The sequence below is a fragment of the Tachypleus tridentatus genome, unplaced genomic scaffold (genome assembly GCF_004210375.1).
Source record: "Tachypleus tridentatus isolate NWPU-2018 unplaced genomic scaffold, ASM421037v1 Hic_cluster_2, whole genome shotgun sequence".
NCBI lineage: Eukaryota > Metazoa > Arthropoda > Merostomata > Xiphosura > Limulidae > Tachypleus > Tachypleus tridentatus.
In genome coordinates this window covers 75686-100977 of record NW_027467782.1, presented here as the reverse complement: position 1 = coordinate 100977, position 25292 = coordinate 75686, and the positions used below count along the sequence as shown (strand labels likewise).

Sequence of the window (25292 nt, the reverse complement as noted above, 5' to 3'; positions counted from 1 at the left end):
GAAGAATGATTTCATTAGGTTAACGATGTATAGGTTTCTGAGGAAATTATTTCAGAAGTATTGAAACCCACATAATAGAACCACCGTGTTGAGTATTTTGACTCTTACTCATAAGAAATAAGCTGGAGATGTATTTATTTGATGTAGTACTAACAAGATTTGTTTTACCTTTAACTCCATGATTCTGTATTTTTGGGTTTTTTTGTTGCTGTAAAGTACGAACATCTTTGAGTTCAAATCCAAATTGTTTCACTAAGTTTTACATTTCCAGTTCCAAATGGCACGCTTACTTAGCTGATTTACGGTACAAGCAAGTCTATATTTCACATAAGTATCACAAACGTTTTGAAACATTTACGACTATTTTGATTCCCAGTAGTTCCAGTAAAGATGTTTGGACTGACTGCAGACTTACAAATGTCGTTATATTTTGAAACGTGGCGCCTTTCTCCATAAAAGTTGTATCGATTCTCCGCGTGCACGAGCTAAATCATAGTGGGCGTCTTATTGTCGTAAGAGTAATTTGCTCATGTCCGTTTTAAAAATAAAGCATTCTAGGTTTGGAAACATTTATGTTACTGCATACAGTGGAGCGCCATTAAGCCGCGAACCAGTAAACCGCAAAATCGCTTAAGTCGCTGTAGCAAGTCTTGTCCCAAAATTTTTTGATGTGTTAAATCTACTACCGGGCTTTTTAAAGTTTCTCACACTCTCCTTGTCTTTATAACTTCAAGGGGATATTTAAAAAGGATTTGCTTTAATTTGGGAAATAAATAAAATATATTACAATAGAAATCGACCGTTAATCTACCTTATCCGCTCTCTATGTCAGCTTTATGGAGGCCGCCATTGTTACCGAATCACACCTCTCCATACATTAAAGTTAATCCGCGGTAAATCCGTGAAAAAAGTGATCAATAATTAAAGTATTATTTTTAATTCGATAATCCGATATTTTATGGAATTGTATAAATATTGGCCACGAACCCAATATAAATCAGTTTCTGAATTAATAGTAAGCACATCATATTGACATGGCGGCCCGAATGTAACACGGGAAGACGAAATTTTACAGGGAAAAGCGAACCATCGCAATACATTGGTCGTTTGTGTGAAAACGGCACTTGTCAATTGTATCTGAATAGTCTATACATTAATATTATAATAATCACGCAATGGCCCGGATGAGGCTTCTCGGCGGAGCTGTTGGCGACTTCGGCTTTTCAGTCACGAAGGTTTAAGCCGCGGTTAAGCAGGTTGACCCCACAAATACCGCAGCTTAACGGCGCTCCACTGTATTTAGAGGCATGTGTATTTGGCTGCAACAGGCATAACCTGACATTATAATGGATGTATATGTTTAATTACAGTCTTAACACATTATATATGTAAAAAACGGCTGGTATGGATAGAGAAAACACTATGTAGAGGAGCGAACAACGTCTTAACACAATTCCGTCTGCTGTATACAGTCTCACAGTTACGAAACCCGCTGTTATACAATTTCAGAATGAAACACGTATTTTAAATTAATTTTACTTTTATAAATTAACATAGACTTCACTATACATGTACAAGCACAAGAGTGGAGCATGTCCCCTTTGAAATACTGAAAATATTTTCCTTTCACCAAAGCTTATAAACAAATTCACTTCGGTAACTGCCGCTAATGGAATATGCCAATAAATGTTATTTAAGTCGATTAACTTAAGGATGTTCCCCTGATAGCGCCACTGTGGGCTAGATTTACATGTGACAGCTCAAGGATGAATTACAGTAAGTTGGCTTTCATAATTAATTGCTCTAAGTAGATAGTTATGATCTACAACTCTTCCTTCGTAAACATGCATTTATTTTAGGATATTTTAATCTATTTTGGTGTCTTAGATTTTTTGTGTAAACTTATTCTTCGATAAAAAAACACCCTCCTTTAACATACAAGAAGACATCATGATATCAGCATATACTGGTTCAGTACATGGGCCTCTCAGTGACACAGTGTACCTCGATTAAGCTATGTTACACCTTCATATTTGTATGTATATTTAGAATATGGTTCAAATATTCGGTCAGCATGATTAGGCCAATTAGAAAGCAAGTGAATACTGATAGGCTGGATTGCCCCCATACATACTGGCTCAGTCTGAAGGCTTATAACAACAAGAACCAGGTTTCGAAACATAGATAGCCCAATTATATTGCTTTGTGTTTTTTTAAGAACAAGGAAAGAAACAAGCAGATTAAGTTATTTTATCTTACCCTCTCCTAATACTAGTAACACTTCCTTCTTTTCAGTTAAATATCAGTATTTCTATTTTCAGTGCCTTTTTCAACTTTGACATGTAATCTTTTCTTGAATGCAACATGATTTTACTGGGCTCAGCCCGGATCGACCAATGTTTAGCAGTAAGGTTAATATCATTCTAGTAAGTCAGGACACTATTTCAGAACATAACGTTTATAAACGTCAGATGGTAGAACAGATATTAATTTTCCTTTTTTTTAGTACTCGTGTTCTCTCAGTCGCCATGATCCATACTTATTGAAACGTACTCAATGTTATTTTAATTATAAAACCTTATTATTGGTATACGTTTCTGTTTATTAAAAATTAATTAATTAATCTAAGAAATAAAAATGAAGACTATAGTATCTTGAATACATTGTTACGATAATTATGAATGAAGATTCTAATCTCTTGAATACATTATTACGATAATTAATAATAGTGCATTATCTTAGCGCTTGACAATTAAAAAATTATTACAACGATAAAGAATAAATAAAATTATTGGATTTTCGTGTATTTTATTACAATACCTTTCAATTGGGTGAACAAAGTAACCTCGAGTGTAAACCAGAATTAATGGTTCATTTATCCAAATAATGTTTTCGTGTTTCATTTTTGTAGAATATTCAGAGTTAAAGACATATGTTGCTAAGAAAGTCGAGCTACATACAGAACACATGTGTACAACGAAGATAAATTATTGTAGCTTCTTCAGATTTCCTTTATTTTATCGCAAGATCGAGATCATAGTCAGGATTAGTTTATTAAGCCGCAAACTTCTGTAGACTAACAGACTTTTCTGCTATATATATTTGTTTGTTATATTTGCCCCTCGTTGGTACAGTGGTAAAGTTGCGCCCTGTACAATTTTAAAACGTTCAGAGTAATACATTTAACGAATTATCATAATAACACTATGCGTATTGCTACACACGTCTCTTGTATCTGCATACATCATACTGTAATGGAACTCTTACTTATATGATACTGTATAAACTTTTATTACGCAAAATGGAGCCCCAATTTCGCGAAATTTGTATCCTGTGTGCTTGTAAATTTGCAATAGGGGTCATGACTTTTCTATTTAGCCTTCGTTTCCCGTCACAGAGAACTTTATTTTTTTCATTCTGAGGGTGCGGATATGACGTCACGAATACGTTATACGCTAATTTAATACACTCGTGTTTTTTATATAAATATAATAGTACTGTCTATTGCATGTCCATGTAGATACTTCGCAGAGTGTGGATGGTTCTTCACCGAAATTGATATAGAAATTTTTTATTCATGAGAAGATACATGCAAATTTACGGTTTCACGTTTTGTGTTTTGTTGTATTTATGTGCTTTTTTGATTTGTTTGTTTTCTTAATTATATATAAAGGAAACAACTTTTCATGTCCTAAGATGACCTTTCATTAATCATGAATTACGTAACTTCCGTTCAGGGTACGGGTACCGTAGCTAGTGTTATATAATTCATATCTATTTTAGGCACCATCAAGACCTTTCATTCGATTCCAGGCAAGCTGCGCACGTTAGGCTTTCGATTATATGTCGTATGATAAATAATAACTGTGTTTAATTCATGCCTTTCGCCTTTATAAATGTACGACATTGATTGTTTATTTGTTTTTGAATTTCGCGCAAAGCTACTCGAGGGCTATCTGCGCTAGCCGTCCATAATTTTGCAGTATAAGACTAGAGGGATTGTTTTTGCTTTTGGAATTTTGCACAAAGCTACTCGAGGGCTATCTCTACTATAATGTTGTAAACTAAGCAAAGAGGCTTTGATTGTTTGTTTTTGTTTTTAAATTTCGCGCAAAGCTACACAAGGGCTGTCTACGCTAGCTGTTTCTAATTTAACAGTGTAAGACTAGAGAGAAGGCAGCTAGTCATCACCACCCACCGCCAACTCTTGGGCTACTCTTGTACCAACGAATAGTGGGATTGACCGTCACATAATAACGCCGCCACGGCTGGGAGGGCGAGCATGTTTAGCGCGACGGGAATTTATATACTCTGAAAACACAATTTCGTAACAAAATTATTTTATTAAGATATTTAAATTTTCCTTAATTCTGAATCGAGTCTCCGTTGTGATCCCTTTTGCAAAATATTTATAATGAATCATATTTTTATGACGTTTACATTGCTTTCATTTTTGTAGCGAAACTTAAAAGCGGATTTAAGGTGTGAAAAATCGCTTTCTCAGAAAGAATAAATAATACTAAGGTGTCATAGTTATTAAAAGCAATTAAAACGATCTTACAGTTTGGGGGAGAAGAAAATAAGACACCGATTCTGTTGTTTTAAAACGTGTGTTCGTCCAGCAGCCATTTCACTCTTTGGAATCTGCAGTTGTTTCTCGTTCACAGTATTTCCGATGACTGGTTGCTATGACAAAAAAAAATTGACGCTTCCGCCTTTCCTCAAATATTAAGCATATTCTAGTTTTTGAATAACTTTGGTATCATGCGCACGCTGTAGAATATTATGCCACATCTTATGCCACCAATTCTTACAAATATAGCTGTATGAATCTACTATAAACAAATGTATAGACGTTTCGTTCAAAAGACCGATTTTGTTTTCGGCGGACTCAAATAACTGTGACTTGTATTTCAGATAATACTGAAAACAAAATTCTTCTGGACAAATCGGATGGCCTACAAAGACAGTAATCTAGTTTTTACGAAGTAAATCGCAGTAACAAAAAACTATAACTACCTATGACTAGTGTGTAATGTCACTCTTGCATATTTTGATTTTCGATTTATTTTAACACTTAACTTTGAAGTAGTTGTCGTATAAAAAAGTTAATTTTTATTTACTTCTAGGTTCTGTTTGTTTTTAATTTAGCGCAAAGCTACACGAGGAATATCCGCGATAGCCGTTCATGATTTAGCAGTATAAGACAAGAGAGAAAGCAGTTAGTCAACACTACCCACCTCTAATTCTTGGGCTCTTCTTTTACCAACGAACAGTGGGATTGATCATCACATTATAACGGACCCACGGCTGAAAGAGCGAGCATGTTTAATGCGACGTGGATTCGAACTCTCGACCCTCAGATTACGAGTCGAGTATCTTAACCATCTGCCAAGCCGAGCCCTCTGGGTTCTTTTCTCTCTAAGTTACCAAGGTAATCTGTGAAGTAGCCCTCCTTCCGATTTATTTGTGTAATTACAAATTTCTTTCAAGACTACTAAATTAAGAAACAAATTACTAATGCGGAAAAAATGAAAGTTTTTTTGGCTTTTCAATTAAGCTGGAATAAATTACAGCTTAAGGAAATCTATGAAATTGATATTTTTTCGCTTCTCCTATTAGAGTTGTCAGATGCAAATAGTAATATACAATGATAAATATCTCATCACGCTCAGATTCATCTCAGTTTGGATGAATTCCAACGGACTTAAGTCATGTGCTATGGCCTTCTAACCGGCTGCTGCGTTGAGTTAACAACACCTAACCAAAAAACTACACTGCTAATGGCAGATTGGAAGCTGGCTTTCAGAACGTACGAACACGAGACACGTGCCTAGCAGTCCACAGCTGTTCTAACACATGAACTGTGTTTTACACCAACAAAAATGTGGTGAATAAAATGCACGTATCTTTTACACTTTGCTTTTGGGTGAAGTATGATTCATATCTAATAGTTAACTCTGAAGTCGTTTGAAAGTTTCGTTTATGACGTAGGTCAGTTCAAAGCTTTGCTGTTCACAGTTGGACTTGTTTGTTTGTTTTAAATTTCGCGCAAAGTTACACGAGGGCTATCCGCGATACCCGTTTATGATTTAGCAGTATAAGACTAGAGAGAAAGTAGCTAGTCATCACAATCCACCGCCAACTGTTGGGCTATGCTTTTACCAAGAAATAGTGGGATTGACCGTCACATTATAATGCCCCCACAGATGGAAGGACGAAAAAAGTTTGGTGTGACGGGGAATCGAACCCGCGATCCTTAGATTACGAGTCGAGTGTCTTAACCCAACTGGCCATGCTGGGTCAAAGCTGTACTTCTCGGTTGGTTGTACAAGGTGTGATAAAATGTCCTACATTACAATTTACACAGACTTAGAGGTGTAAGAAAGGCTAAACTTAGCTGAAGAGATGAATAGCAACACTTTACCATTACAGTTTATAAGCCTAAGGTAAAACGTATTTTTCCCAGTAATATTACACTAGCATAAGAATGTATGTTACTCTCTTTTGTCTCATTCTTTCAGTTTAGAAACGTGAACACTTGTTAAACAAAAAATCATACATGTGGTAGTAGCGTACATATTAACCTATTGATGACCGTATTACCTGTATGGTGTTCATCGTAAACGATCAAGCTTCATTGACCCTTGATATTTTTTTAATATTCCACATGTGGAGAGACTTAGACGTCTCTGTCTTTCCTTTGTTGAGAATAATGTGGTGACGTGGGTTACAACTGGGACATGTGACCCTCTTGGAATTAATACATAATTGTTGATTCTCACAGGTTTACTCGGTTATTTACACAACTTGAAGTTAATTTAAACTGATAAATCTAACAGCTTAAAATCTCTTCTTCTCTCTTATACATATTATAGAAAACTATTTATATCAACGTATATTTTATTAAACAAAACACCAAGATTGTGTAATTATGAAGCACTTTTCTTTGGCTACTTTCCTGGAATATTGAACACTGTCATCTTTGACGTCACCGCCGGACGACTTTCTCCTCGTTTCATCACCTGGTTAGTTACGGGTCTCCAGACACATAAGCTTGACATTCTCGACTACCTTAAAAGAGTACCAACTGGTGATCCCCTTGCAAGTCAAGATTAAATTTATAAACTAAATCACACTACATTATCATTCACCAATTTAATTACATTCGGCCCTGAATCTCTGTCCACAGACTTACAACGCTAAAATCAGGGGTTCGATTCTTCTCGGTGGACTCAGCAGATAGCCCGATGTGGTTTTGCTATAAGAAACACACACACATGCCCTTAATCTCAGTTTGTTTTGTTTTTGGAATTTCGCGCAAAACTACACAAGCGCTATCTGCGCTAGCCGTCCCTAAATTAGCAGTGTTTAAACTAGAGGGAAGGCAGCTAGTTATCAGTACCAACCTCCAACTTTTGGGCTATTCTTTTACCAATGAATAGTGGGATTGACCGACACATTATAATTTCCCCACTGCTGAAAAGGGGATGCATGTTTGCCGTGATGGGATTCAAGTCCGCAACCCTCAGATTGCAAGTCGAGCGTCCTAACTACCTGCCCATGGTAGACCTTATCTCAATCAAGACATAATAATTCAGCACATGTGATATGAAGGGAAACAATAGTTTATAAGCACTCTTTTATTGTTCTTCAGGCCTCCTCTTTAAGGTACGAATGATTTAAGACCAAAATACCAATCAAGTAAATTGACTGATTGATTTGTTCGACCAGATTCTCAGGGGTAACAGATCTTCGATTTATAAAATTACTGTGAAATACTTTTGTGTTGCGAATATCAACTGTTTTATTCGTGTATGGAAATACGTGAATTTTTTCCAATATCCTTCTTCAGTCCAGTCAGATCAGACTTCAGTTTAACCCCGAAATAATTTTTTTGCAGAATCCAGGTTAGAACAGCTACTATTCTTAACCCCCTAAAGTCAGTGCACCTGATAACACGGGTTTTATTGTCTTAAAATGTTTAAATGTTCTTTAGAGATTCCTGTACACTTAATCTGTATATGATATATATTTTTCTCGCTCACGTACAGATTTTCACAAAATGCCATATTTATTTTACGTAAGTTAATTATTTTTATCGAAATCGGGTCACATTCTGATATGCTTAAAATGTTGACAACCACTGGCTATAAATTTCTCTAGACCAATCGCGACGTGAGAGTCTCATCGATCATTCTACAAACCAGTCAATCACAACAAACATAATAAAAATGTTCATTGTGGTAAACAAAATAATAATTTGATCTAAATAAAAGATTTTGTTCCCGATTTGTAAAAAAAATTTTTGAAATCTGTGCAGCTGATTATGGAATATCCGCTATTAAAACCAAAACAAGTGTTATGAAGTTTAAATTCATAAGGTTGTTTAATACACTCAATTTGTGTCACACTCTGGTAAAGGTGGTGTTTTGGATTTTTTTTAGCATGCGAAAGGCCGATTTACAGAAGAAGTGCGCATGCGTGTGAAGTAAAAATATTCACATACTTCAATATATAAATTTAATAATTAAAGTAACAGTTTGTTTCTTTGTTCGTCCACAAACCACTCGCAATTATTGGATCAATCACAACCAAACTTGATAGAATGGCACATAGGACCAAAGGGCGTGTCATAGAGTGATTATTACCTGGTTTACCCGCCCTGAGCAATTCCCGCAGCAGAAATATGCTAATTTACGCAATGACTCTACAATCTTGGGTTCATTTTTTATTTCTAAATTTTTATATTGAGTTTTTTAAATGAAAAATGTTCATATTTTTTCCAAGCAAAAAAATGCACAAGGTCAGACGCTTTAGGTGGCATTTGAAAACCCATGGTCAGTTCTATATTGGATGTACAAGTGTAGAAACACTAAAATTCTTTTTATTTTGGCCCAGGACGAAGTACAAACTTCTAATGTGGTCCATGAAGAAGTAGAAAACAAAACAATAGAATATCAACAAACACTGAGACTGTAGGGAGGTATTATTAAAATATGATTATTGTAACACTATGTCTGTAATGTGAACGTGAAATAACATGGTTGTAAGTAAATTACGAATGAAATAAATTATGTATATAAATATAAATTCTTGGTTTAATTTATATATATTAGGATTGGTGCCTCAACTTGTAAAACAAGTAATCCTAGGTATATTTCATTCATTAGCTGCATGTGCCAGTGTCGTAATTTGAAATAAGTTTCTTTGTTTGAATTTCGCGCAAAGCTACTCGAGGGATATGTGCGCTAGCCGTCCTTAATATAGTAGTGTAAGACTAGAGGGAAGGCAGCTAGTCATCACCACCCACCGCCAACTCTTGAGATCGCCCATTTTACCAACGAATAATGGGATTAACCGTCACTTATAACGCCCCACAGCTGAAAGGGCGAGCATGTTTGGTGCGACAGGGAATCGACCCGCGATTCTCAGATTACGAGTCGAACGTCTTAACCCACCTGGCCTTTGAAATAGGAACAGTTCTCTTGAAATGTCGGCATCAAGCGACTGTGGTCATGAATTCGCGTTCGGTCCTCCTTCATTATTTTAAATACCATTGTGGCGACTATTCACAAGTTGGCCATTAAACTCCATATTCTGTACTTTTAAAACTAACTATGAATTTAATTAGTTTCTAGAGTCGTTAAATTTGTAAAGTGTGAATGTATTACTGTTGTTGTTGAATTTTTGTTTACAGAAATACGTTTTGTATATTGGTTTGGTTGTTCTTAAACTCAACTCTACACAATTAACCATTTGTGCTCTGCCCATTACGGGATTAAAAAATTGAATATTAGCTTCTTAAGCCTATAATGTTAACGCTGATCCACTGATATGGAAGGGTATTTTTATATTGGCAACATATGTAAAAGTTAACTGAATACTTGTTTGTTTTTTTGAATTTCGCACAAAGCTACTCGAGGGCTATCTGTGCTAGCCGTCCCTAATTTAGTAGTGTAAGACTAGAGGGAAGGCAGCTAGTCATCACCACCCACCGCCAATTCTTGGGCTACTCTTTTACCAACGAAAAGTGGGATTGACCGTCACATTATAACGCCCCCACGGCTGGGAGGGCGAGCATGTTTGGCGCGACTCGGGCGCGAACCCGCGACCCTCAGATTACGAAGCGCACGCCTTAACGCGCTGGGCCATGCCAGGCCCTAATTGAATACACAATATTAAATAGACTATAAAATATTGAACAAAAAAGCGTAAGAAAACGAAAATAGACAGGTTAGCATTCATACACGTTTAGACGAAATAAATGATATGGTAGACGTTTACCAGGATAAGTGTTATTAGATGCGTACATATAAAAATAACTGTGTGGTTCATGAAGTCCAAGGTTTAGCATGACGCTCAGGGCGCTCGACTCACAATCTGTCTCGAAAATGTCGCTCTTTCAACCGTGGAGGCGTTATAATGTTCAATCAATCTTGCTATTTGTTGGTAAAAAAGTGGTCCACGAATTCGCAGTGGATGATGTTGATTAGTTGCTTTCCCGCTAGTTATCACTTTTAAATTAGGGAAGACTAGCGCAGAGAGTCCTTGTGTATCTTTACGCGAAATTCAAAACAAGCCATAGCAAACCAACCCACTATTCGCTGATAAAAGATTAGCCCAAAAGTTGGCGGTGGGTGGTGATGACTAGCTGGCTTCCTTCTAGTTTTACACTGCTAAATTAGGAATGGCTAGCGCAGATAGCACTCGTTTAACTTTACGCGAAATTCAAACTTACTGAGTCTGAAGTTAAAGTATCAATTGGTGAACTATTTTCACAGTCGAGATTTAACTGTATCAAATGATGTTTATCTGAACAGCTGTTCTTGTTACCGAAGGAATTGGATTCATAGCCAGTCACGTGATCACAGTACTCTTAGAAGATGGTTATCGGGTTCGAGCAACTGTCACAAACTCACAAGAAGAAAGCCAGCTTCGTAGCTTGTGTCCCGAAAGTCATTTCAACCTAGAGACTGTGGAAGTAGGCCTATTTCAAGACCACGGTTGGGAAAGGTAAGTTTACTGAGATTAGAAACCGTCTCAATCTAGAAGCTGTGGAAAAAAAAAAAAAAAACCAGTTTGAAGACCTGAAGTGGGACAGGCAGGTTTACTGAGTTAAGAAATCGTTCTAATGTAGAAATTTTGGAAGATTATTTAAATTACTACTTGGACAGATAGGTGTACGGATGTAAGAAATCGCTTCAGTCCAGAAGTTGTGGAAGGAGGTCTATTTCAAGAAAAGACCGGAGCTGGGATTGGTTGGTTTACTGAGGTAAGAAATTGCTTCAGTCCAGAAGTTGTGGAAAATCAAAGTTTGGATAGGAAAGCTTGCTCAGAAAAAATCGTCTCATTTTAGTAATTGTGGACAAAAATTTTCTTCAAGACCAGAGCTGGAACAGGTACGTTTAATTGGTCTAAACCAGGGGTGTGCAACATTTTTCGTCGGTGGGCCATATAACCAACTTCATCAATCAAGCGGGGCCACTTAAAAAAACAAGCTTATTCGTGTACATGCACAATAGATTAAAAAAAATTCTCAAAATGCAAGCAATAATATTTTATATTTTTGCATGAGTGATCATTTTAGTGCGACACTTGAAATTTAGAGTCCTTGCAGAGCTTGTCAATATCAGCTTTGACAGAAGTGGTTGCCACTCTTAACTGACTGGTCAAATGTTCATCAGTCAGCTGACTTCTACATTTGGTTTTGATGAGCTTCATTTTGGAGAAAAATTGCTCACAGCAGTAGGTGCTACCAAAAAGGGAGGCAATTCTTTGTGCATGACGGGACAAATTGGGAAACTTTTCACGTACACAGAGTTTGTAAAAGTCTAGCAAACTGTTTTCAGAGAATTTCCTTTTAGTGTCCATGTCAGCCTGCAGTTCAATGAGTTCCATTTGGCAATCATCAGGACTGTCTTCCACTGCCAAATCAAAAGGTTGAGCGAACAATTTCAATCTAATTTCAGTTTGTCTGAAATCTGGAAATCTGTTTGCAAACTCATCACGCAGCTTTTGTACACTGGTTCCATATTTGGTGCAATCCAGATTAGGAAATTCCAGTTTCCTGGTTGCAAGACATGTAAAATGGGTCAATATGGCTCTTCTCAACTGAACCTGGAAAAGTTCCAATTTCTTCTCAAAAGCACAAATATGCTCAAACAACTTATTCACAAGTTGACTTTTCCCTTGTAGTTTTAAGTTTAAATTAGACAGATGCTGTGTAATGTCTGTGAGGAATGCTAAGTCATTCAGCCAGTTCTCATTGCTCAAGAAGTCCACATTCTGACGTTTGCTCTCCATGAAGAACTTAATCTCCTCTCGCAGATTCCAGAATCTCTTCAAAGTAGCAGCTCTACTAACCCAACGTACAGCAGAGAAGTACAAAACATCTGAATACTCACTGTCCAGCTCATCTAAAAAAGTTTTAAATTGTCGATGATTTAATCCTCGTGTTCGAATATAATTTACGCATTGGACGACATTTTTCATGACTTCTGCAAAATCCAGAACATTGGTGCACAAGCACTCTTGGTGAATAATGCAATGGCTTACAACTACGTCTTGTGCTCCAATTGCAGTTAGAAATTTCTTGGTGAATCCATTTGTCCTACCTGTCATGGAAGGAGCACCATCTGTTGTAACACCACATAATTTATAAGGATTCAGTTCAAACTTTTCTACAACCTTAAGCACTTGTTCACAAATATCCTGTCCTGTGGTTGTGGAGGAAAGGCTTGCCATATCTAAAAACTCTTCGAAAACATCAAAGCCTGCAGTAACAGCTCTGATGAAAATGACAAGTTGGGATGTGTTATTGATATCAGTGCTTTCATCCAAAGCCAGACTGAAAGCTTCACACGAATTCAATCTCTCTTTCAAAGTTTCTTTGATGTCCTCTGAAAGATCTTTGTCCTGCGTGAGACAGTAAAGGGAAAGGCTAGTTTGCTCCACCAAATATTTTTTCTCTGGACATGCATATTCTGTGAATATTGTTAAACAATTTTAATAAATTCTCCATCACTGAAAGGCTTTCCCTTTTCTGCCATACATTCACAAAGCTTAAAACTCAGTTTTGTCACCAGTTCTGAATTTTCTTGAAAGTGGTAAAACACCTTGTTGCTTTTCAATGGATGTTTTTAAATGTTCAATTTTGTCCTTTCGTGCCTGACCAACAATTTCATCAAACTGGGAGGAGTGCTTAGTTGCGTAATGTCGCTTAATATTGTACTCTTTCATGACTGCAATTGTAGTTTGACAGACGAGGCAGACAACACCTTGATTATGTGGGACAACAAGATATTTTGTGCACCATTCACTGTTGAATAACCTTCCCTCATCATCAATTTTCGTTTCTTAACTGCTGACATTTTACTAGCCCTGAAATCAAAACAAAAATTATTCTCACGAAAATAGCAAAGTAGAAAAAAAAACATAGAATTTATTTACACATGGAACCTCTTATGGACAGAAACACATGTTTCTAAATTGGCATCCCGATCATAGCCTTCCGGTACTTAAATTAATTGAGAATAGCAAAATACAGTGTGACCTCGCCTATTCGCGGCCCCGCATATTCGCGGGTTATGCGCGAACTGCGTTTTTGTAGGTCACAGAGACTGAAAGGGCTTTTCGAGGAGATTTCTGTTGTATTTACTCAATCAAGCCGTTTTTATCAATTGTCGTCTTCACCAAACAAGATTGGACTGCTATTGGCTGACTGCCTCAGCTTCCCCAACAACGCAAACGGCAAAGCACAGCCCGGTAACGCACGGTACAATTTAGTGAAATACATAACAGTATGCAATATTGCTACATTATTACTGCATCAATGAGTATAAGTATCATTAGTGTTTGGGAAGCATTTCATATAGTATATAATCGCATACATATACGTTTTAAAACTGCGTCCAATATTCGCGGTTTTTCGCTATTCACGGGAGGGTAAAGAACGTAACCCCCCGCGAATAACGAGGTCACACTGTACATAGAATCGGATGCATCTGAAAGCAAAAATTTTAATAAATTCAGTAAAGTCACAACAATATGCTAAATAATAATCAATTTACCTTCAATCTCTTGTAGTAACTGTAAAAGGTAATAAAAGTTTCACCAATAAAGAATGACGGACAGCAGAGGTTAGGGAAAATTGTCGCCAGCGGGCGAAGGCGAGGTTCAGGACATGACGTTGAGTCGTAGACAATAGTGCTAGTGCACGTCACCTATTCATGCCCTAAGGAGGCCGACCAATCGAATTCGGCCTGCTCCTCTCTAGCAAAGATAATTTTAGAAGTTTGTCGAGTCGAAGCCTGGGAATCCCGTAGGATCGATGCTTTTAAAAATATTCCATTTGCGTTGGATTACAGATCAGGCCACATGGTTAGATTACAACAACTAGGGCCACACTAAATGGCTTGGCGGGCCGGGTTGTGGCCCGCGGGCCGCCTGTTGCACACCCCTGGTCTAAACAGATGCATTTGTTTGTAAAGCATTTGTTTTTTAAATATAATATCCTAAGACTAAGTCTTCTATTCATATATTACGATTAGCCCTATTTTATGCTCCTGACAAAATTTTTGTATAGAAAAAAACAGCGTTTTGATCCATCAATCATATTGTAGAATAATTTTAGGCAGACCTAAAATAAAAGTATTTAAGTGTGAAAATATCTTGTAGAAAATTGCTCTTAACACAAGCTCTAGGACAACGTTATATCATTGAAGATAAGTGAGAAGAACAAACAGATGATTTGGTATGATGAATAATCTCGAGAAAAGCAATACAATCTATAACAAAACTGTATGAATATCTCTAGTGACTCATACCGCTAGAATCCAGGTTTCGATACTCGTGGTGAGCACAGATAGCCCATTATGTTTGGTTTGTTTTGAATTTCGCGCAAAACTACACGAGGACTATCTGAGCTAGCTGTTTCTAATTTAGCAGTGTAAAACTAGAGGGAAGGCAGCTATTCATCATCATTCACCGCCAAATCTTGGGCTACTCTTAAACCAACAAATATTGGGATAATCGCACATTATAAAGTCTCCACTGCTGAAAGAACGAGCATGTTTGATGTGACAGGGATTCGAACCCGCAACCTTCAGATTACAAGTTGAGTATCTTAACCACCTGGCCATGCCGGGCCTGGCTCATTTTGTAACTTTGTGCTTAATTTGAAACAAACAAATGATTGTCCCCAGTGGCATGGCGGAAGGTCTGCGGACTCATGCTGGTAGAAACTGGGCAGAGTACAGATAGCCCATTGTGTAGATTTGTGCTCTATTCCAGACCAGATAAACTATACGAAATTCTAGAAGACAAACTATTGTTGAAGTTATCATAATCGTTTGAAATGTTCTATTTCAGGAATAATTGTGGTGTTCCAGCAACGTCTGGAAAGGAGTACAAATGGAATTTATTCCAAACTCATCTGCCCTCCTCCAGTGGCTGAGTAATCTGCCGTCTTACGACCATGAAATTCTGGTTTCCATACTTGTGGTTGGCAGGGCACAGATAGCCCATTGCGTAGCTTTGCGCTTAACAACAACAACAGCAAAGAAAAACAACAGAAAACCTCATCCAGGTGACACTGTTTCAAAGATTAAAAAATGAGTAACCTTAACGTAATATGTTGTTTGAAATTTAATAGGTTACCATCTGAACGCCTAAGAATAAATGTTTGGTCAGTTTCTCATTACCCATAAAACTATTTCAATGATACAGAAACCGGTACTCACTCTATCATATTCTCAGTGACACAGCGGTATGTCTGCGGGCTTACAACGCTATAATCCAGGTTTTGTTACTCGTAGCTGGCAGAACAGAGATAGCACATTGTGTATCTTTGTGCTTAATTCCAAACACACTTTTGTTCTAAGTGCCCTTTTTTGACAAACTATTCAAGATTATTTTTAAAAATAACTCCCAAAACTAAAGAGAGATATTCGTGCTTCATTATTTTTACCTTTTATAAAATAGATTATAAATAATAAACTTTTAAAAAGGAATCCTGCTTTTTTGATGCGTCAGAGATTAACTTAGTCGTTGGTAGAATTTTTTGTTATCTAATATGTTTCTGTGGACGTTTAATGAAGTGTTTATATCACACTTTCCAATATCATCAACATGAGCCTTACGATAAGGCAGCTAATTTGAAGCAAATGTTATGAAATTATTTAAATAATCATTATGTTGACCTCACAGAACATAATTTAACTTACGAAGTTTATTATTTTCGAAGTAGGTTATTATATGTAATTTTCAAAGTAAAGTATGCCATGTCTTTTAAAGTAAATAGCATTTTTCTCATATATTACAGATTAAAATTTTGTTATGATGATATCCCTAATTTCTTTGAACATTTTGCTTTTTCCCAGCTAATTGAAAATTTAAATCCAATTTACGTATATAGTGCTTCCTCTAGTGAGTATTTTTAATGCAAGAATTAAATTTCCAAGAGTTCTTTGTCAAGTAACTAATTGTGAATTGGAAGATTTAAGGTATTATTAGCTTGTGCCTTTCAACCACCAGAAGCGTCTGTGAACTTCAGATCACAGCTTGGAAACGTTTCAAAAACAATATAAGATGATAAGGAATAAACGTTAATAATTTGTTTCCAACTTACAACAAGATTAGAGAACCTGTTGAAGGTTTTGTTTGTTTGTTTTAAATGTCGGATTACGAGTCGAAAGCCTTAACATGCTTGGCCATGCCGGTCTACCAGTTGAAGGAAGCGGAAGTTTGGGAAAAATAATAATGGAGATGAAATACTGCCCGATCCATAAAGTTGACCAAGAATTTCAACACAAAAAAGAAGAAACTGAAGTTATATTATCGAGTTGTGATTAAGGTTCACGACTGTTAAATCATCAAAACAAATAATCCTGAATATTTGTTCTCTCTTACTTATCTTTCATTGTAGTTGATATATAAAAATGGTTCAAGTGTTGAACCCAAAGACATTCATCTACGTAACTAATTTCCACACATCATAAAGTATGGATATCCTATGACAAAATTTTTACGTTTGATTTTAGAGACTACCAGGTAATGTTATACAAAATGGACGTAACACTCGTGATTAACGATACCAAGACAACAAAATATATTTAGCGATTCACGCCTCACACTTCCAAAACGACACCTGTGATATTTCAATTAATTTAATGTTTAAATATTTTTTATCGTTGATAAATAATAATTGAGAATAATTTTAATTTCTTGATTACCACCATCTGTTTTATTCGGTCGTTGTTGAAACTATACATCGCTTGTTACCGATATGTTTGATCTCGATGTGGATGAGATTATGTGAGATCACCCATGCATTATTTAAAACAAAAAATATTATTTCAAGCCCCGTGGTGGTAATTCTTTAAACATAAATACAAAACTAAATCAAAAACTTCATAAAGCCAGTTGATAAGACTTTCATATTTAATAGTTTTAGTTTCTACAAGTCGGAAAGATTTCATCTTTTGGTTCGAATAAGTCCTCTGATTACCATGGAAAAATGGAACTTTGATCCCTGGCCTAGAGATGACCTATGACACTTAAAATTCTTATTAAAATTGGCGCAAGATTAACATGTGACATTGACATAAAGTCGTAAACAAAACCAAACATGGATGACCTTCATGTTAATTACAAATCAATCTTTGTGAACGATGATTGGCCACTTTATTAGGACCCCAACCTGACATGTGTTGGTCTAACATTCGAGACGATTAATACCACAAAATACCAGGTTTTGTCTTGTTTGACTGTAGAATAATACGGTCTGTTGTTAGTTCATAAGTTACGGCAGTAACTGCAGTGTTCAAACTTCTTTAAATTGTAAAACGTTTGTAATTAGTTCAAGGATCATAAAAGTATCTCAAATTATCTTCATTAGCCAGTAGAATAAATAAAACTACTTTTGTGCTCTTCAAACTAATTTTGGACAGTACAAATAAACGTGCTTGGTAGACTATTTTATTGGGTTAATCCTCATTGATAAGGTTTACAAATGTAATGTAGATATTAACATTATTTAGAATCATTTTCAGTTTTATTCGCTATTCAGGATGAATGAAGAGATCCAATCTCTGCCATAATAAAATTATCCACATCCATTATAGGGGCTTTCACGGGATGTGCGTCATAGGATATTCATTGTACCCTCAGTTCAGAAAAGAGAAAATCTGTTTCGTTAGACTGCGTCACTACTTTCTATTTATTCACTGTCCACAATTTATGCCTTAAACACTGGTTACATAGTGCTCATTTTGTTTGCATCTTAGAAAAGCGATTTTCCAACTTCTTTTGGGCTGGTGTATGTCATGTTTAATGTTCTTTATCAAATTATAACCATTATCGAAGTTTTTATTGACTTCGATTATCTGTCTACACATAAGCAGTGGTTCAGTTCTTCCTAGAGGATAACCGTGTTTCCTAATTACTACTGTTATGACAGATGTTTGTGAATTAGAAACGATCTTTGGTAAAAGAAATGTTTCTTGTATAGGGTTGCCTACTGTGGCCTCGTTGACTTTAAAAGTTTCGTAGGCCATAACTGACTTATGGATGTATCTTGAATTTATATGGATGGCTTCAGTCACTACCCTACACAACAAGTAATCAGTCAATTTTGCATATATACAGAAATTCAGTGCTCTTTAAATATGTTTTAGGAATATGTCCAGCCAATGTGATAATTTGCTGCTTAATCTATATAGCACCCAACAGTACGGTGTAGGCCATGCAACGTAACTGGCAAGCTACCTAGATTTGTAACTTTACAACTTCCTATTATGTTGTAAACTAAGCAAAGAGGCTTTGATTGTTTGTTTTTGGTTTTAAATTTCGCGCAAAGCTACACAAGGGCTGTCTACGCTAGCTGTCTCTAATTTAACAGTGTAAGACTAGAGGGAAGGCAGCTAGTCATCACCACCCACCGCCAACTCTTGGGTTACTCTTTTACCAACGAATAGTTGGGTTGGCCGTCACATAATAACGCCCTCACTGCTGAAAGGGCGAGCATGTTGATGATTGGTGCGACGCGGATTCGAACACGCGACTATCAGATTAAAAGTCGAGTGCCTTAACCACCTGACCATGCCAGGCCCCAAGAGGCTTTGAAAATGTTAATACTCAATGAGCATAATACTTTGTTTCTGTTTATTTTGTTAAATTTCAGGGCCGACTCTAACTTTGAAGTGATAGCCTATAAAGAAAACAAAGAGTCAATGACACCCATCGCCAACTCTTGGGATTTGTTTGTAGTTTTTTGAATTTCGTGCAAAGTTACACGAGGGCTACCTTCGCTAGCCGCCCCTAATTTAGCAGTGTAAAACTAGAGGGAAGGCAGCTAGTCTAGCGCCCTAACCATTTGGCCATGCCGGGTCTCCAACCGTTGGGATACTCTTTGCTAATTAATAGCGAGATTTATTGCTCGTTATCGTTCCCTTACGGCTGAAAAGGGGTCGACATGCTTGGCGATAGCTTTCGATCCCGCGATCCGCAAATCATGAGTCTGGTACCAAAATCACCAGGTCATGCCAAACCTTCAGTGTTTCGTTTATATGTTTGGTTAGGAAATATGATGACAACTTGGGGAGTTCCACAGTATGAGACTGAAACGTCAGCTTTACATCATTAGTGTTTTGTTTAAGTCTTTGTACAAAGCAATCTTTTATTTTTTTTTAATTTCCTCCGATGTACAGCGTCTATAAAATAGTGACAGCTTAATAAGATAAAAGAAAAAATACAGAGTAAGAGGAAATACTGGATATTAAAGTAACCTAGTTGAATTTTTCTAGCGTTGTGAAATAGCTGGGCGTGACCTAATTGTCACTGTGTTGAATTGTACATTGAGGGGTTCAGGGTTCGAGCCAGTGAACACTATAAAAGTGGTATCACTCTCGTTACTTGGTTCGATGAGTCAGACAAAGCCCTACTGGCGGAGTGTGATACAACTGGCAGACTACTTGTCTTTCATCTAAACAGGAGTTGAAGTGTTTTTCCTTATAGCAAAGCCACATGATGCAGAGTCCACAGCGGGAATCGAAACCCCTGATTTTAGAGTTGTAAATTCGTAGACTTACCGCTGTACTTGCGGGGGACATCAGTAGTTGGAAAAAGAACTATGCCTAAATCACTGAGTTAACCTTTAGCTCACGTGCGCAACAAGTGTTGCTCGGATTAAAAGTTCCAGTTCCGAGGTTAATTTGTTCACTGTGTATCTGGATCGTCGACAAAATGTTCAGTTTTAGACCGGATATAAGAATAGTAATGGTCTGTAAGTCTGTGAAACTCTTGTACATAAACCATCATTTGTTACAACTATTAGTAAAAAATTGTTATTATAAATTGTATTGTTTTTGTGTTTTTGTCTATATATTAAAATGTATCTGTGTTCAAAACGAAAATCGTGTGTATTAATCTTGTTAGCAAATATCATAGATTTAGTATTTCCGATTAATTAAAAGAGTAATACGTAATTCACATAAATCAGAGACTCGTCCGAAGTAATTTATACTTAATAAATATTATTTAAACTTAACACTTAATGAACTTAACACTAGCTTTGATTAGCAATATGTTTTATTATTATTATTTAGTGCAGTAAAGGGTTGCAGGTACGTCATCCATGACGCAACCAACGTTCTGGAGTTTGCATCCCTCAACAATGATTACCCCAAGCTTGATGTGCAGTGTACAAAACGGATTCTCCAAGCATGCGCAGACGACGGCGGAGTGAAAAGGGTCGTACTAACGAGTTCACTAAGCGCCATTCACGGTAGGAAAACTGTCTTAAGGTGTGTTTTTCTTGCATTAATCTCTGTGTCAACTGAATTACATAGCCAATACTTTAGTAGTAACTCGAATTTAATGTAACGTAATGAATATATCCTTCAATTTACACAGTTGGCTTGCTGTTGCAATAAAAAAAAGGAGGGTGAGTTTTTTTTCTCATCTGAGATTTTCATTGAAACACAAATAAAACTTTCTGTAGTTGATGGAAACAAAATCATTTTGAAAAATGCGCTACTTTGTAAAAATCGAGTGAATTTACACGTTTATTCGTTTGTTTTGAATAAGGTTTCGACTTTTTCCAGCTGTCCCAGACCGCAAGACAGTGGTCGCAAACTAGTAGGAACATATTTTTTTCATTGTTATAATCCTAAATAAGTATAATATGTATTCAGAAATCACAATTTCAACAAGAATCACGATGCCACACGACTTCACGAAATATGAGATTAAATATTAAATATTTAGCTGAATGTTAAAGTCATTTTCTTAATTAACCCATGACAGATCACAGCTCTACAGAACCAACATTTATGGGTGAAGAGAAAAAATATTTATACAATGAAGCAGACTGGAGTCACGTTGATTCACCGGGTCTTGAGATTGGCGCCAAAACCATCACACTGGTAGAAAGAGCAGCGTGGGACTTCGTTAGAGAATTACCAGGTCAGGTGAACCATATTACGACCTGTGTAAGTTGTATAATATCGTAATTTGAAAGGAAAAAACAATAATAACATTATGTTTATTTTAGGATACAGCAAGATGAATAACATATGTTATTTATATGAAGCAGTCTTTTTTTTATTTTAAAAGTTGTTGTAACAATATAATCTAACTGGAACTTGATTGTTAAAAAGGTGAAAGTTTTCGTAATAGTATTGCGTATAAATAAAGGTTGGTCGTTTAAAGACAAGTAGAGTTGTGGTAACAACATCGTCTATCAGATCATACCATAAATAATGTCCGAAAATTTAATACAGAAAGTGCATCATCATTTCTGTCTTTGTAGAAAGCTTTAATGACTAAAATATGTAGTAGGACGTGTATAAAAATGTTCAGACAAATAAAAGGAACTAACCTAACCCCACTTTTTCAGATCATTAATTAAATAAACCTTTATGAAGATGGATGTGTCTGAGGAGCACATTAGGCATATAATGCTTTATGAGTTTAAAAAAAAGACAATAGTATGGCAGGAACTACACGAAACATTCAAGGTGTTTATGGTAAGGAGACTCTCAATGAAAGAAAATGTCGAAGGTGGTTTCAGAAGTTCAAATTAGGTGACTACAGCTTAAGTGATGCGCCACGTTCAGGTCGTCCTGTTGAGTTTAATGATGACTTGCTGTTGGCTGCACTTGATGAAGGTTGGGCTGTAACAGTTGAAGAACTAACACAGAAGCTTCATTCAACCCATTCAACAGTTCACGTCATCTGCAACAGCTTGAAAGGTGTCAAAACTTGGAAAATGGATCCCCATGACTTGACAGAAGCCAATCTTAGAGCGATAGTGGACATTTGCACTTTTCTGAACTCTCTTGAGAGTAACTCACCTTTTTTAGACACGTTAATGACTGGAGATGAAAAATTGATATCTTATAAAAAATGTTAAGTGCCAGAAACAATGTAAACTGGCTAAAAACAGTCCAAAATTGACCACCGCCCTAGGAAAGTCTTGTTAAGCGCTTGGTGGGATATTGTTGTTGTGATCCATTTTGAGTTGCTGCCACTCAATGTAAAGATTATGTCCAACTTCTACTGTCAAGAGTTAGAACGCTTGAATGTTGCACTGAAAGAAAAGAGGCCTACTTTGATCAATCATAAAAGTGTTGTGTTACACCAGGATAATGCACAGCCCCATACAACAAGGATCACATCTGCAAAGATTCAAGAGGTAGACTGGGAGAAACTTCCACATCCTCCTTATTCTCCAGACATTACCCCATCTGGTTATCATCTGTTCCGAAGTTTGCAGAACTATCTTGTTAGAAAAGAACTTGGAACAATGAAGATGTCAAAACTACCCTCTCTACATTGTTTTCCTGCAAGCCCCAAGAATTTTAAAGAAGTGGCATTCAGAAGCTTGTGAATTATTGGCAGGAAGTAATTAATAATAATGGAACATACATTATTGATTAAATAACATTAAAAGCATTTGAAATCCTTTCTCTTTTTCTGAACCTAAAACCTGACATTACTTAAGGGATGACCTGATAGTAACTAGAACTCGGTCATTTAAAAAAAAGACAGAAGTACAGTCGTCATAACAATATGATGTAGCCCTAAAATTATATTGATATTATAATATCTAACATCTTTCAAAACACTTTACGTCTTGTTTGTTGACAGAACAGTATCAACAAAATTCGCAAGCAATAACTCTCAAGAATATTTTTATGGTTAAAAACATATTTTCTTTTTGTTCTTACAACAATTCATACTAGCAAGTAATTACAATGTGTCGTTATAATAAGACATACTAATGTGTAAGTACTGTGTATTTATGTAATGAAACATTGATACGTATAACTACACTTTAAACCCTTTTAACAAAACACCATAACCTATACTTACTGTAAGTTTCTATAATACAACATTCTAACGTATAATTAATTATTTCAAGTCTTTACTTCTAAAACACATTAAAGTACAATTATACCAGGAGTGGATAATAATTACCAGTTTGAGTACCAGCACAACCCAGTAAAGACCTACAACAAGTCATTTCTTAGTCATGGTAAGCAGCATGTGGCAACTTATAACAAATGAGAATTTATGAGCACAGAGATTACTAGCAAAAGTCATCCACATGCTCCCAACAACATTATGTAAAATATTGAAGAGGTACCTGGAAACGAGAATAGTTTATAATTACTTCATGTGGGCTTCTCGTCGTCTTGAGATATGCATGCTATGCTATACACAGTAAAGTCACCAGATGTAGTTCTTAACACTTTTATTTTATTTTATTGCAGTCGGACTGTTGAAAAAGAAAGCGAGGTACTCTAAGTGACTAATGAAAAGCATGCACTGTTAAGGAGTGTGCTTTGAACATGAGAGCCTTGTGAAGGAGTATTTTGCAGTGAAAACTACACTGAAAGGCTATTGTCCAGATGCACGGACATCAAAGACAACATGATTGGATGTAGTTTTGGCAGATCTTACTTAACCCTCTTTATATAGAAACACCAGTGATCTTAACAAATGTAAGGCCCCAAACAGCAGAGTAACTAATGTGTTGTGTGCTAGAAGGGAAACTGAGTGGACTTAACATGAAATATCTTTTAACTTAAATTAAAAACAGTTATTTTAAGGCATTGAATTATATATTTTACTATACTTCTGCAATACGAAATACTGTAGAAATCATCTTATCTCTTTTAATACACACAAAAATATATGTCAATTAATTATTTCAAGGTAATTAAGCAGACGATAGATAGTTTTAAAAGAGCCTAACATTTTCTGAATTTTCCAAAATATATGTTACCTGAAAAACGTAAAAACTTTATTCCACTTTACACTATGTGTTTTGTTAAAAGGTTTAAAGTGTAGTTAAGCGTAACAATGTGTGCTCTGAACATGAGAGCCTTATGAAGGAGTAGTTTACACTGAAAGGCTATTGTCCAGATGCACGGACATTAAAGACAACATACAAACTCTATACCACTTTACACTACGTGAGTGTAATAATTAAACAAAAGTTTGATTTTACCAAATATAATTTACAGAAAAAAAGAAGTTCGAACTTGCTGTTATCAACCCAGGTCTGGTTTTGGGTCCCTTGGTGTGTGACTTCCCCAGCAGGAACATAGAGGTAAATGATAATATTATTGTTTGTTACAGCATTTCATAATAAGAAGTAAAACTTGCGACGTAATGTAACAGAGCTAGAGGAATGTGCCCCATAATAACCCCTGTTTGTCTACCATAGAATAATTAATTTTCGTCATCGCTACAGCATTTCATAATAAGAAACTCTATCAGCAGCATCATGAATCTCAGTTTGCTTAGCGTCTTTCGTGATAAACATTACACACGGTTTCGTTTTTTCTTGATGATATTTACAACGAGTATGAGTAATGAAACACCAAAATATAATTTAATACTTATGATAATATTAACCACAGGTGTATGACTCTTTTAGCAGATGGAAGAAAGTAGAAAAAAATTGAGTTTTTTTTTTCCTTTCTCACACATCTTTCAGATCGTGCAAAAATTATTCGAGGGGCCATTTCAGTTGATTCCCAAGGTGCATTTTTGTGTTTCTGATGTCCGAGATGTGGCACAAGCTCATCTAAAGGTCATGACCCTCCCATCAGCAGCCACGCATCGCCATATTGTGTGTTCAGAATCTATTTGGTGGAAGGACATCGGTCACATTTTAGTTACCGAGTTTAAACCTAAAGGTGATAGAAGTATCACAAGTTAAATCTTAGAATCATGTCATAGAATAATAACACAATGTAACACAAATAACACTATGCAAC

General features: G+C 36.2%; 1 protein-coding gene across 1 annotated transcript in view; it reads left to right on the top strand.

Moving 5' to 3' along the window:
- The window catches only part of LOC143243260 (uncharacterized), a 55065-nt gene that overhangs the window by 1175 nt on the left and 28598 nt on the right, over positions 1-25292 (top strand). The window contains exons 2-6 of the mRNA XM_076487109.1: positions 10824-11016; positions 20607-20785; positions 21307-21465; positions 24534-24619; positions 25010-25211. Coding sequence (XP_076343224.1) covers positions 10824-11016; positions 20607-20785; positions 21307-21465; positions 24534-24619; positions 25010-25211 — 819 coding nt within the window. The remainder of the gene's footprint in view (positions 1-10823; positions 11017-20606; positions 20786-21306; positions 21466-24533; positions 24620-25009; positions 25212-25292) is intronic.